The sequence below is a fragment of the Toxotes jaculatrix genome, chromosome 24 (genome assembly GCF_017976425.1).
Source record: "Toxotes jaculatrix isolate fToxJac2 chromosome 24, fToxJac2.pri, whole genome shotgun sequence".
Classification (NCBI taxonomy): Eukaryota; Metazoa; Chordata; class Actinopteri; family Toxotidae; genus Toxotes; species Toxotes jaculatrix.
Window position 1 is genome coordinate 8,808,145 of NC_054417.1, and position 14,657 is coordinate 8,822,801.

The 14,657-nt window shown below is 45.3% G+C and overlaps 1 protein-coding gene across 11 annotated transcripts in view; it reads right to left on the reverse strand.

Moving 5' to 3' along the window:
* nid2a (nidogen 2a (osteonidogen)) overlaps positions 1-14,657 on the reverse strand; it is a 32,960-nt gene that overhangs the window by 2,463 nt on the left and 15,840 nt on the right. The window contains exons 15-42 of one of the 11 annotated variants that reach the window (XM_041032499.1): positions 11,538-11,684; positions 10,635-10,763; positions 9,574-9,699; positions 9,305-9,441; positions 9,063-9,168; positions 8,832-8,965; positions 8,625-8,730; positions 8,260-8,393; positions 8,049-8,154; positions 7,764-7,888; positions 7,570-7,675; positions 6,886-7,010; positions 6,676-6,781; positions 6,311-6,444; positions 6,100-6,205; positions 5,832-5,965; positions 5,625-5,730; positions 5,378-5,511; positions 5,180-5,285; positions 4,936-5,069; positions 4,728-4,833; positions 3,570-3,699; positions 3,383-3,483; positions 3,095-3,267; positions 2,752-2,881; positions 2,477-2,648; positions 364-521; positions 63-186 (exon numbers count right to left, since the gene is read on the reverse strand). In XM_041032499.1, coding sequence (XP_040888433.1) covers positions 63-186; positions 364-521; positions 2,477-2,648; positions 2,752-2,881; positions 3,095-3,267; positions 3,383-3,483; positions 3,570-3,699; positions 4,728-4,833; positions 4,936-5,069; positions 5,180-5,285; positions 5,378-5,511; positions 5,625-5,730; positions 5,832-5,965; positions 6,100-6,205; positions 6,311-6,444; positions 6,676-6,781; positions 6,886-7,010; positions 7,570-7,675; positions 7,764-7,888; positions 8,049-8,154; positions 8,260-8,393; positions 8,625-8,730; positions 8,832-8,965; positions 9,063-9,168; positions 9,305-9,441; positions 9,574-9,699; positions 10,635-10,763; positions 11,538-11,684 — 3,535 coding nt within the window. The remainder of the gene's footprint in view (positions 1-62; positions 187-363; positions 522-2,476; positions 2,649-2,751; positions 2,882-3,094; positions 3,268-3,382; positions 3,484-3,569; positions 3,700-4,727; positions 4,834-4,935; positions 5,070-5,179; positions 5,286-5,377; positions 5,512-5,624; positions 5,731-5,831; positions 5,966-6,099; positions 6,206-6,310; positions 6,445-6,675; positions 6,782-6,885; positions 7,011-7,569; positions 7,676-7,763; positions 7,889-8,048; positions 8,155-8,259; positions 8,394-8,624; positions 8,731-8,831; positions 8,966-9,062; positions 9,169-9,304; positions 9,442-9,573; positions 9,700-10,634; positions 10,764-11,537; positions 11,685-14,657) is intronic. The other 10 variants (XM_041032500.1, XM_041032501.1, XM_041032507.1 and 7 more) reach the window with 10 other exon arrangements.

Sequence of the window (14,657 nt, forward strand, 5' to 3'; positions counted from 1 at the left end):
AAAAAGCTTTTAAAGACCAGAGTGAAGTAAAAAAAAAAAAAAAGATGAACAAAGATGCCTACCTCCTCCAGTCAGTGTAATAGAAGTGGTTCCTGTAGTAAACCATGCTGAATGGGTAGTTGAGGCTGGAGTGGATCACTCTGCGACCTGAACCGTCGGGGGATATACACTCCAAACGCTTTGTACCTGAAATAAAGAGCAAAAGAATCATTTTCTTTAAGCTGATTCCTTCTCTACACCTGTTCATCAGCAAGGTAAGAAGTGAAACTACTGAGAGTCGGCAAAGACAACACGCAGAGGAGGTGAAGCTAAGAGCAGTAACACTGCTGCTAACGTCCTGGTGTCTGTAGAACATGTGCCCACCTGCATCAGCCCAGCAGATCTGTCCGGATGAGGAGTCGTACGTGAGAGCGTTGGGCAAACCGACCCCATCGGACACCACCACCCTGCGGTTCTGACCGTCCACCGATGAGCTCTCGATCTTAGGAGCCTCTCTGTTCCAGTCTGTCCAGTACAGAGTCCTGCAGGGAGAGATGGGATTACAGATCTTATAGCACTCATATTCCATCCTGCAAAGAGTTTAACTCTGTCTGGGCTGGATTTGCATCATGGTTGGACAAGTCGACCTGTCTTTACTGTTTGACTGAGTCTTAGCGTGGACTTGTTTTGGTGCTGAACTCTGGGATCTGGCTAATATAACGAGACAAGAGGAAAACCACACACAGCCTCACACACACGCGTGGGTACACGAGCAGAACAGAGCTCGAGGGAGCAGCTGTCTCATGCTGATGAGGTCACGGTCAGGTTACTCTGAGCAACGCGCGACCTTTCACCTCAGCTCCTCCAGTGCATTTTTTTAGGGGCGTTTCATCCTGTATGCGTCAGAAAATCCGGCCCCCACAGCCTCTCACACACACACACACACACTTTCCACTTTTAAACAAACTTGTTTCTCAGTTCATGTTGTTTCTCTGATGAATCAAATCACATTTTATTTTTTGAAACATGTCAAAGGTCCAAATATTCACTGAGAGCTTCAGGCGGAGTGTGTGTGTGTGTGGGCCGCTCGTGACGCCACACTGCTTTTCATCTGTAGATGATGGTGTACATGTGGGCAGTCCTCTGGGAACTACAGGTAATACACACCACATGAGCAATCAGCTTACACACACACACCATGTGTTCATGAGTGTGTGTTAATCAATCTGTTGAGGGTATGGGTGAGCAGATGTTGGTGTATGAGACATTGGTACATATGTACATGCTTTTATAATGTGTGTGTACATCATTTCTGTGTGTGTGTGTGTGTGTGTGAGACGGGAACATGTGCAGGCTCAGAAATTACAGAGCACATGCTTAATCTTGAGTGTACCCGTGTGAAGCAGTAATTACCTTTAGGACTTGGCTTTTTGTCAGGACACACAGGCACACACACAAACATATACACACACACGCACACAAATGTATACACACACACATTTGGCCTTGAGTCAGAAACTAAACTTTAAAATCTCAATTTAATAATGTGAAACACACATTTGAGATTTTATGATTTGGGTTATTGCTGCTCTGTTTAATCATTTGTATCAACCACATTAACACACACACATACACTGTCTGTGTCTGTCTCTCACACACACATGCACACACACACATACACACACACACACACACACACACACACACACACACACACACACTGTCTGTGTCTGTCTCTCACACACACATACCTGTTGATTATGTGATTAGTTGCAATGATGAAAAGCAGATGTTATTCCTGGAGAGCTGACCAGAGAAGGCCTCACGCTTTCACTACGTGTGTGTGTGTGTGTGTGTGTGTGTGTGTGTGTGTGTGTGTCTGTCCAGGATTAATAGCATCAGTAAATCCACTGCAGTTTTCTTGGCTCAGTTTGGTGCAACAGAAAAAAAAGCAGTAAATATCACTCATATGACTGAGTTATCAGACGTGCGTTACTAAAGGGACACTCCACCCTAAAAACCCAATCCCATCAATTTTCCTGGGATCGCCTGTCTCACACTGATGAAGTCATGTTTAGGTCACACAAACCGCACGACTAAAACTCCTTCTGCGAAATGGCTTTAAAACCTAATCGTCACTGTTCTAATGAATTAGTCCCAGGCCTTGTTGACTCAGCCTGTGTGAGGACTCGTGGGTTTGATTTCATGGTGGTGATAATGGGCTGAAAACCATCTGTGCCCTGTTCTGATGAAGACTGAGTGTGGACAGAGTGAAGGCTGTGTCTCATTCTGTCTCAGTGGAGCACCTCCAGGACGTTACACTTCACCGTGAAGAGAGTGTGTGGGCAGTTGTTTGTTTCTTGCTCAGGGAAGAGATTTGTTAGTATTTGCAAATCCAGACTAAACAGTTAAATGACTTAAATCTTCTGCAAGTGTTTTTTTTGTCATTTAAAACTGTAAATAAGCCAAAACAAATATAGAAAAAATAATGTTTTACCCCGTGGAAGAGACCACTATGATGGCCCGGGGGTTGACCAGGTCTGTGTCAAACAGCGTCTGCCTCTCGCTGCCGTCTAGGTTGGACCTTTCGATCACGTCAGGGTTCGAGTCGACCCAGAACATCAGTCGACGATCGACGTCCACAGCCAAACCTTCTGGACTGACCAGATCTACAGGGAACGGGAACATGTTGACAGTATTGAGATGATCTGAAACATTACATAACATTCACTGTAGAAATGAAGCATGTAGAGAGTAAGTGTGTGATCTTACTTGTGTTAATGAGTATCTTAGGCTCAGCTCCGGGCGCCATCGAAGCTCTGTTGATTGTTCTTGCAGACAAGTCTGTCCAATAGACTTGGTTCTCTTTGCAGTCATAGGCTATACCAACAACTATGGAACCCTGTACACCCACACACACACACACACACGCACACACCCACACACACACAATAATTTGAATAATCAAAGAACCACAAGAATTATCTATGTGCATAAGAATTAACCAACAAATTAAATATGCAGCTTAAGTGAAAAGTGACTGAATATGTGAGCATTCATCTCTCCATCCATCTCTCCATCTATCTCTTCATCCATCTCTCCATCCATCTCTTACATGCAGAGTCAGCAGAGTCTTGGAGCGGCTTGCGTCCAGTCTGGTCCCGTTGAGAGGCAGCACCCCTATTTTCTGTCCCTGAGCGTACAGCAGCGTGATGTCAGTGTTTGGCGGAGGGGTCACACTCGGGCGGGGCAATGGCCGCACGATGGGTGGGGCCACTGACGGGAGGCCTGGGAAAGGATCATATATGGATCAAAAAGATGAAGTAAAGGTGACACAATGCTAATGTTATTTTCACCATGTAAGCAGACAAAGCATGTGGATCACAGGTGCAAAGATACTTACATGCAGGTTTGACAACATCATGTGATCGGGTACCAGGAACCTCCCGCCCGTCCTGGTCTACGCACCAGCAGTAAGTAGTCTCCCCGTAACACTGGACTGGACTGAGAGGGAAGAAGAATTGAAATAAGCAGCCTGAACTGTGTTTCTGAGGGCATGAACGTGTGATGTGTGTGTGTTTGTTGTGTACCTGAATTGTCCATCGGGCTCACACTGAGGCACGTACTGCTGCGGATCTGGTTTTCCGCCGTAGTGCTCAATCAAGCTGGCCCTCCATCGCTCGCACACGCTCTCAGGGCGCTGGGTCGGAGCAACAGGGACTGAGGGGGACATGAATCAAACAAACCCAACAATATTACTATTTTTAAAGCCAAATAAAAATCCTACATGGCTGCAAAATCACAGCTCAGATCCTATTCTGTTCCACTTTATCATCATTTATTCAATTATCTCCTCAGTTTTTTGCCTGCTGTGTTTATACTGCAGTGATAGGCAGAGTGCTTGATTAATGGTGTGAGGACGCCCTGTGTTTAAAAAGGCACACACACATACACACATCTTACTTTTGTCCAAACTGTTTACCTTGTAAAATCCCTTTAATAACTCACTTTATAGCAGAGCTTTAAAACTGAACCCAAAACCACTTTAGGCTTCCACTAATGTTTATGCTGGCTTCTCTCTGTCTGTGTAAAGTTCTAATGTGAGTCTGCACAGCTTCTAGACTGAGGATAATATCTGAGAGGAGGGTGAGAAGCGAGCAGCCCAGCGGTGAGAAACCAGAGAGGTAAAGAGCTCCTGATCCGTCCAAACCCAGAATGAGCAGGAAATGCTCTTGCCTCCTTCGTCATGACCTATTACTGACAAATCCCCGAATAAGGTTTCCAGGGCAGTGGCCATCAAAAAAAAAAAAAAAGGAATCTGTGGTTGTACTGGGCAGCTTCCAGGAGTGACTGAGTACAGCTGAATAGGAGGCACAGGAGTAAGGAAACAAAACTGTGAGTTCGGACACGTTAGAGTTCAGGTACGTCTATAAGTGTGAATACGTGTGTGTTTCTGTTTGTCTGTGTGGCATCTGTAGGGCGAGGTGTAGCACCGTGCTGTCACTCAGCTGGTCAGGCGGCCCCGTCGTGTTTTTCGTTTGGTTGCCCAGCAACAGCCGGCAGTTTGTCTCACCACAAAATGACCACTTCAGATGTTTGGCTGGTCATAAACGGAATTTATAGCGAGGACTGAATTTATAGAACGGCCTGTGTGTGTACGTTAGAGTGTGAGGGAGAGGCCGGTGTTCACAGACATGGCTGCAGCCATGGTAAATCTAATCTATCAGTAAAATCAATAACAATCTCACCTGGTCTGTCACAGTCCACAGATGGTGCACCAGGTGGTGTCCTGGTTCCTGCCCGCTCCTGTCCCTGACTGTCCACGCACCAACAATGTCCAGTGGAACCATGACACTAAATACGACGCAACAACATAAACAATATTTTTTAATGGTAAGAAGCACATGAATAAAAACAATAAATCCCTCTCTGTTAGCAGGGAGGTTGCAGTTTTACCTGTCGAGGTAGGTACTGTCCGTTAGCATCACACTGAGGTACATAGGCTCCAACTATAGGATATCCCTCTGGACTGGTGCTCTGTCCTCTGTCTCTGTGGTATTCACAGTGAGTTTTCGGACGCTCTGGTTCATCTGGAAAAGTTGACCACATAAATCTACATCAGTGGTGATCAGTTATAATTCCATACTGTGTCAACATATCAGGTAATGTTTCAAGCCGACTACCCAGACCGCAGTCTCACCTGGTTTGTCACAGTCTCTAGGTGGTGCACCAGGTGGTGTCCTGGTTCCTGCTCTCTCCTGCCCGTTACTGTCCACACACCAACAATGTCCAGTGGAAGCGTGACACTACAATAGACATAATACCTTTAAGAGCTGCCATAACAATACTGAATAAAGATGTGCAGTGCTTCTTATTGACAACGCAATCAGAATGATACCTGCTGAGGTGTGTACTGTCCATTAGCATCACACTGAGGTACATAGGCTCCAGTTATAGGGTATCCCTCTGGACTGGTGGACTGAGCACTGTCTCTGTGCTGCTCACAGTATGTCTTTGGACGCTCTGGTTCATCTGGAGAATAAAAAAAACAACAGACAATCAAGTGAACTTCTTGGTTTAATACATGAGCGTGAGGTTTTATATCAAAAGAAACATGAAGGACACATAAAGAGCTTTAACCTCACCTGGTTTGTCACAGTCTTTGCGTGCTGTACCAGGTGGTGTCCTGGTTCCTCCTCTCTCTTGTCCCTGACTGTCCACACACCAACAATGTCCAGAGGAGCCGTGGCACTAAAGTAATAACGAACAGTGAATAATGAATATATGGTAATTTAGGTATTGTGTCTGTGATTCTGTTCATGCTACTCAAAGTAATATGAAGAGCCTCTGACCTGCTGTGGTGTGTACTGTCCGTTAGCATCACACTGAGGTACATAGGCTCCAACTATAGGATATCCCTCTGGACTGGTGCTCTGAACACTGTCTCTGTGGTGCTCACACTGGGTTTTAGGATGCTCGGGTTCATCTGGATAAGAAAGGTTGATGAGTTACCATGCGTGGACAGCTAGAGACGTTTACATTCAGTACTTGGACGTTCAGTACTTGGACATCCAAGTCTGGATGCAGAAGGTCTTGGGTAGCTGGAAACAGCAGTCTCACCTGGTCTGTCACAGTCTTTGCGTGCTGTACCAGGAGGTGTCCTGGTTCCTGCTCGCTCCTGTCCCTGACTGTCCACACACCAACAATGTCCAGTAGAGCCGTGGCACTGCAGTAAACAAATGAATTCATTTGTCTTTAACTTTCAGTATCAGGCTTGAATTGCAGGCAGGAAAATAATGATTCATGGATGAAACAGAGAACAAACACTGACCTGTAACGATCTGTACTGTCCATTAGCATCACACTGAGGTACATAGGCTCCAACTATAGGATATCCCTCTGGACTGGTGGTCTGAACACTGTCTCTGTGGTGCTCACACTGAGTTTTGAGACGCTCTGGTTCATCTGGAAGAATCATAAATAACAAATGTGAAAACAGTGAATGTGCTGTTGAATAATAATATGATCAGGTCTGTCCTTCCTGTCTCTCGTAGGACAGTGTCTTATATCTTTTAACATAACTGTATTCGGTTTAAATAATGAGCTTCAAGATCATTTGCTTGTGAGTAAATTCACACTGTGGAAAACTCTCAGAAAACATCTTTCCATCGTACAAGAAGACTTGACTTCCCTCACCTGGTTTGCCACAGTCTCTGGGTGTTTCACCGGCTGCTGTTCTTGACCCATATATCTCCTCTCCATTACTGTCCACACACCAACAATGTCCAGTGGAACTATGACACTGCAGTTAGCGGAAACAAGAATATTCAGCATTTGTACATGTTAGATTCATTTTTATTTAACTTGTCAGTGGTCAAAAATCTTTTCAAACACATAGTCACAAACCTGCTGTGGTGTGTACTGTCCATTAGCATCACACTGAGGTGCAAAGGCTCCCAATAAAGGATATCCCTCTGGACTGATGGTCTGAACACTGTCTCTCTGCTGCTCACACGGAGTTTTGAGACGCTCTGGTTCATCAGGATGAGAAATATGGACAATAACAAGATCACATATATATTTTGAATTATAATGACATTATCCTTCCTGTATTTACTGCTTCTTCAGCTTAATGTAGGATGTGGTCTTGGTTATGTTTGTGTAAAGTCCCTGTTTATTTTCTCACGCTTCTAAAAAGAAAAAAACTAGCTTCATGTTACTCTGCTGTCCTTTACGTTCAGCTTCCCACCGCGCGCACACAGACACACACAGACACACACACAGTCTCACAGTGATATCACCTGTTTTTCCAGGCATTCCAAGGCAATGACCCAATGACCTCAACGGTGCACCACTTACAAGGTTAGACACACACTCACGTAAACGTGCTGTTTGTTTGACTTGTCATTGAGTTGAGGAATTAGGGGGTTCACGGGTCAATGTTGAGCAAGAAAGCCTTGGCGAGCCGTGACATAACACACCTGCTGACGCTGGTACTGTTACCGTAGAGAACAAACGAGCTTTAAGTGCTCGTGTGGAGATGAATAAAGGGAGAAGTTCGTCTGTCTGTGCATATTTTTCTGTTTTCACCTGGTTTGTCGCAGTCTGTAGGTGGTGCACCGGGTGGTGTCCTGCTTCCCGCTCTTTCCTCTCCTCTGCTGTCCACACACCAACAGTATCCAGTGGAGCCGTGGCACTGAAAAATACAGAAACAGACATTTTTTATTATTTATTTTAATAATAAAAATGTCTGTCATTTAGCCGAGCAGTCATCAGGTGCTGACCTGCAGTGGTGTGTACTCTCCGTGAGCATCACACTGAGGAACATATTCTCCATCTATAGGATATCTGACGTTCTGTACACTGTCTCTGTGCTGCTCGCAGTGAGTTTTAGAACGCTCTGGTTCATCTGGGGAGAAAAACACAAACACTTTTTTTTTTACAATGACACAAATGAGCCAAAACTACAAGACAGTCTGGTAAACACAAGCGTGAAGCGCCCTGAGCTTATATGTAAATTCTGCAGCCTGACAGTCCAAAGTTTGGCAAGCATTTCAAAACAGTCTCACCTGGTCTGTCACAGTCTTTCGGTGCTGTACCAGGTGGTGTCCTGGTTCCTGCTCGCTCCTGTCCCTGACTGTCCACACACCAACAATGTCCAGTGGAGCCGTGGCACTGCAGTAAACAAATGAATTCATTTGTCTTTAACTTTCAGTATCAGGCTTAAATTGCAGGCAGGAAAATAATGATTCATGGATGAAACAGAGAACAAACACTGACCTGTAACGATCTGTACTGTCCATTAGCATCACACTGAGGTACATAGGCTCCAACTATAGGATATCCCTCTGGACTGGTGGTCTGAACACTGTCTCTGTGGTGCTCACACTGAGTTTTGAGACGCTCTGGTTCATCTGGAACAATCATAAATAACAAATGTGAAAACAGTGAATGTGCTGTTGAATAAATATGTGATCAGGTCTGTCCTTCCTGTCTCTCATGGGACAGTTTATTATATCGTTTAACATCATTGTATTTGGTTTAAATAATGAGCTTCAAGATCATTTGCTTGTGAGTAAATTCACACTGTGGAAAACTCTCAGAAAACATCTTTCCATCTTACAAGTAGACTTGACTTCCCTCACCTGGTTTGCCACAGTCTCTGGGTGTTTCACCGGCTGCTGTTCTTGTCCCATATATCTCCTCTCCATTACTGTCCACACACCAACAATGTCCAGTGGAACTATGACACTGCAGTTAATGGAAAAAAAGAATATTCAGCATTTGCACACAGATGAAGTTTATTTAACTTGTCTGTGGTAAAACGTCCTTTCAAACACTGAGTCACAAACCTGCTGTGGTGTGTACTGTCCATTAGCATCACACTGAGGTGCAAAGGCTCCAAATAAAGGATATCCCTCTGGACTGATGGTCTGAACACTGTCTCTCTGCTGCTCACACAGAGTTTTAGGACGTAGCAGATCATCTGAGGAGATAAACATGAAGAAAACAGAACAACATTTTAACGATACATCAGTCCATTTATTAAAGACCAACTTGTAGAACTTGTAAAGAGTTAATACCTGCTCTGTCACAGTCTTTGGGTGCTGTACCAGGTGGCGTCCTGGTTCCTGGTCTCTCCTGTCCCTGACTGTCCACACACCAACAATGTCCAGTGGAGCCGTGGCACTGGAATGAATTATTACACTTTTCAAAATCTGTACATCAGATCGCTTGAATCATCAGTCGGCCATGTACTCAGTCAGTCGGTGGGTCAGTCAGTTGGTCAGTCGGCCGGTCAGTCAGTCAGTCAGTCAGTGCCCACCTGCAGTGGTCGGTACCGTCCGTCAGAGTCGCACTGAGGGATGAAGGCTCCGAGAATCGGCAGTCCCTTAACTTCCACACCGCTCTGCAGACTGTCTCTGTGAAGCTCACACAGGCTCATTGGACGAGCTGTCTGTCCTGTAGACAAACAACCATTAAAAATACATACATATTTTATTATTTCTGTTTTCCTCCCATAATTTAGCTAAAGAGTGTGGATAATGTAAATGATCAGATCTTAATGGGAGATATCCAGTGACTGTTCCTGACCTTCCTGCTGGGAACAGTGGAAACCATCACCATAAAACCCAGGCTGGCACTGACACTGGAAAGACCCCAGGCCATTGATACACCTGGCGTTGCTGTGACACGGAGAGGAACTGCACTCATCCATATCTGAGGAGACGGAGGGAGAGAAATAAATCAACAACCACAAGCGGAGAAAGGCTGTACATGCTCGAAACTCCACCAACTCTACAAACATATGCTGATGTATAAAACGGTTTCTGAGCGCTGGCTAGAAATCAGTCAGTTCAGTGGTATCTTATAAATATTTGGATAATTTCAAGGCTTTATGTAAAGTAGTACACATCTGTGGAGGAGGGAGGGTTTGAAGGAAGTTCATCAAAAGTTCACAGGGATGGGTGAAAGGAGGACACACACACACACACCGACGGGACCCTGCTCCTCTACACATCCTAAAGCAACACACACACTTGTGTGATTGCTCCATTTGTCTTTCACTTTCACCCCTCCTGTTCTCACATTTGTTGCCCATCCTCCCCTCTCGCCGTGTTTCCTAGCTTTTGCAGCTGTGCCTAACTGTTGTGGAAGAATTGTTATTCCTGTGCTCGGACAAATATGTGAATCCCTTCCAAATATTCAGCTCATTTTGGGAACATGCGGCTCTACATGTTCCAAGATACATCTTAGGGGACCAGCAAGTGCACCTGACGACCAGCCCATGAAAAGGACAAGATGAGGACATGATGAAAATCGTAATAAACTACATGTTTACACAGACTTTACTTTAATTGGCATGTGAAGTTAGACATGATGACACTGCTTGTTTCAGCAGCCAGGTCTTTATGTTTAGTGGTTTTAGTGGAAATATTTGCTGACACAGATTTTCACATCAGTGACTTGGGCTTGTCATTAATTCTAGACGATGATTAACAGCTGTTAAGATGTGTTGAAACTATTTCAACAGGTACATACGCACATGGAGGTCAGCAGATGTCAGGTGATACTTCACGGTTTAAAACCATGTCCTGTGCATATATTGTACACTGCAGTTGTGTCTTTAGTAAATTTCAGCCACTGCAACTTACCCACACAGGTACGCCCGTCGTAGCCGAACTCAAAGCCGCTCTGGCACTGGCAGCGGTGGCTTCCAGGCAGGTTCACACACTGAGCATGAGCGCCGCAGGAGCTCAACCCCTCGGCGCACTCATCTATGTCTGCAGCGAGAGACAAGGAGAGGAAGTGAGACGTGGACTCGTAAGCCTGTGAACCAGGAATCCCTCATCGGACAACACACAGCATGCTGCATGTGTGTGTGTGAGTGTAAAAGCTGTAATTAAGGGTCATTACTGCTGCTTTTAGTGTATATACATTGTGTGCCTGCTTGTTTGTGTTACTATAACATGCACACCCACACCTGGATTCTTCACTACATTCTTGTACAACACAGTGGACAAAACCACACACAGACTATGTGGCCAGAGAGAGAGACACTGAGGCCCCAGTCATGGGAACTGAGGCTGAGCCTGGGGCTTTCCTAGAGCTGTCAGCAGGAGAGAAAGACCTGCTGCTGGGCTAATGACAGGCCATGCACCAGCATAAAGCTCGACAGGTCCCTGTTAACTGGAGAATTAACCTGGAGGAGGAGGGAGAAGTAAGACGGGACGAAGAGGAGAGGAGAAGGGAAGGAGGAAAGATGAGAGCAGAGGTGATTCCTTCCATCCATCCTGTACTTGACCCCCTACATTTAAGGGACACGTGTTGAGGAAACACAGACACACTGCCTTGAACTGTCTTTGACTTCGTCTGCATGTTTGCGTGTGTGAGTGTTTGAGGGAGAAAGACACTGTTAGACTAAGCAAAGTGGAGGAAAGCACCATAAAGCACAATGCAGTGAACATACACTGTCATGCTCCTGTACCGTGCATCCAGAGAGACTTCTTTAACAGTATGTGTACATGCCCATATAAAGCGCTGACAGACAAAGGTACCGTAACAGTTGCGTCCGTCCCCTCTGTAACCAGTAGCACACTGGCACTGGAAGGCCTGGCCCTCGAGTGGGACACACTGGGCTGTGGTGTCGCAGTCGTGGTTCCCAGCGTAGCAGGGGTTGACCAGCTCCGGCTCCGTTGGCTCAACTACAGACAGAAGGAGAGACAGATTAAATGGCGGGAGGGATGAAAGAGAAGGAATCTTTTTATTACTTCATTATTGACTGACAGTGATTTGGAAGCTTAAAGGTTTTATTGTTCAAAAGAAGTTGCTGTCTGGAAGGGAAACTGTGAATCTGCAACACTCTGAATGTCCTGAATGGAGATTAATTGAGACGTGGATTATTCAACAGCAAAGGTCCGATGATTACAGCGATGATTACAGAACGGCCATAACCAAACACACATGGAAAATCACTGCAGACAAATTCCCATAGGACGGTTTCCTCTTAGGAAGTGCCTCCCCTTCATGTTCTCAATACGCAACATATGGATAAGGTTAGACACACATATACATGAGAGAGACGCGCAGACGGAGGGATGAGCGAGCGGATGTGCGCTCAGGGTCTCCTCATACCAACGCACGGCTCAGACACTTCAGACAACAACCCTCAGACTCCTTTTAGAAAAAACAGCAGCGTAAAGAAAACCAGGGGAAAGCATTAGAAAAGAATATAAAATACTGTGTTGATCTGCTTCTAAATGTTCCAGAGAGCTAACATCAGGACGGGTGGCACTGTCTCAGTGTCTCAGTATTAGTGTGGGTCTCCTTGGGAAACCTTGTCCCCGCACCATCTAATTATAATTCCAAATTTGGCATTTGTATGAAGTTCAGACAGAGATTTTCAGCGTCTCACAGTTTCTCTTCTATTTAAGGAAGAAGCCGTTCGAGTCCAGCAGGTCACGATGTCTACATATGGTCAGTTATGCAAAGGAATGAGAAAAGCAAACCAAGAAAAGGAAAATAAAACTCACATTAAGATTTTCTGTGCTTAATGATGTTGAACTGTTTTAGGACGGAGTCCTTCTTTACCATCAGGAGCCCCGATAAACAACAACAACACACGCACTAAAACCTAAACAAAATCAAACGCACACACGCAGCTTGCTTCCATCTCCTGAGGCCAGAGACCAATTTTGGTTCATTATCAAAGAGAGAGAAGAGAGAGAGAGAGAGAGAGAGAGAGAGAGAGAGAGAGAGAGAGAGAGAGAGAGAGAGAGAGAGAGAGAGACTCTTCAAAGTCCTGAATGTGGCGTGGAAGAAGGAGAGATGAGAGGGTGAGATACTCATGGATGGGAGAAAAGACTGAGGGATAATTAGAGAGAGGGTGAGAGAGGGAGAGAGAAGAGGGAGGGAGGGGTGGAGAACAGACACACTCACACACACACACAGACACACACCACACATGCACAACGCACCATCAAAGCAATGACTGCAGTTTCCCACCTGTTGCTCCTCGACACACACACACACACACACACACACACACACACACACACACACACACACACACACACACACTCACACACACACACACACACACACACACACACACACACACTCACACAGACTGGTTGTACAGGGGCATAGCTGTAACAGTAAGAATCTCAGACTATCTCTGAAATCCAGTGAGCCACTCTAAAATTATCTCTCATCGCTGACTTTTACTGACACTCTGAAATGACCTGAAATTTACGGGCACGTGATGTTTAAAGCGATGAAAGCAGCTCCTTCGTGGGTGTTCAGGCTGAAGACACAGGAGACCAACAATGTCCAGTGTGAGCAACAGACCTATGAGTTGTTTACTTCACTGCTTTATTGGTGCACTTCAACAACTTTACACATAAAGGTCATTTCACTCACCACGGGGGGGTTTAAGAGATGAGGGGGTTTAACAAAACAGCGAAGGTCAAATGAAAGATGCCCCTGTGCTGCATTATGGGAATTGTAGGCTCTAGTCCAGGGACTAAAATCCTAAGAGACAGGGTTTAATGAGTCTGGAAGGTCACCAGTGACAATCATGTTATCCTCTTTCAGGACAAACAGCTGTGTGTGTGTTTTTTTGCAGCGCCTCAGGCTGCGTTTAGATTGCCTTGAGCCCTGAAACAACACAGGCCTCTCACAGCGAGGGTGCCAACACAGGTCACTGTGGCAACACAGGGTCGTCCAGCAAAAAAAAAAAAACACAAAAAACAAGGATAAACGTGCTGCAATGCAGTGTCATCTGACAAACCACTGCGCTGGCCAATCAGATACATGCGTGTGCACATTCCTGGTAGATTACTTTGTAACGTGAATGCCATATTTCCACTGTTTCCCTCGCGTTTCGGTGTCTGATTCGGCTTAATGTTGTCCAGATACTTAGCTTGTATTGGATTATCTGCTGTAATAACGCACAGGCCTGATATATGCAGCTCTTCAACAATGAAACTATTTTATGTTCATTGGAAGTTCATAAAATCGAAAACCACAGGACGAGATGAAACTGTAATCATCCCCATGTGGAAATGAGGCGACTGCAACAGCAGATAATAATACAATAATACAGCAAACAACACACACTCACGTCTGCTGAGTTCCTTCTCTCTCTCTCTCTTTCTCTTTCTACCAGTTCAGTGCCTTAAGTTCTTCTGATTCTCATGACATCAATGGGCAGCTATTCTGCCCAGCAACCCCACCCACCCCCCCCCTACTAGAAAATCTGTCATTGGCTGGGATATTATTTTACACACACACACACTCGCTGTCTCCCATACACACACACACTTAACCAGTGTTTACAAAACCCCTGATCCCCAAAAGCTCTTCCAGCTGTGTGCTGGGTGTATCAGTGTGTGTGTGCATGTGCGTGTGTGAGATGTGTCATCATAACCTTTTTAATCAACGTGTTGACGTTTAAATGACAGAAACTTGGTCTGGATTCAAAACCTGGGTAAAAAAAAAAAAAAAAAAAATCCGCTCTCTCACTCTTTCTGTCTCAAACTCTTTCTTTTCCTCTCCATCTTTCGAGGTCTCTTGTCTCTCTCTCTCTCTCTCTGGCTTTCATCAGATACAGTGGATAAAGAAAGCACGACCCCCGTGTGTTGACAGAGAAAGAACACGGCACATATGCATGCAGT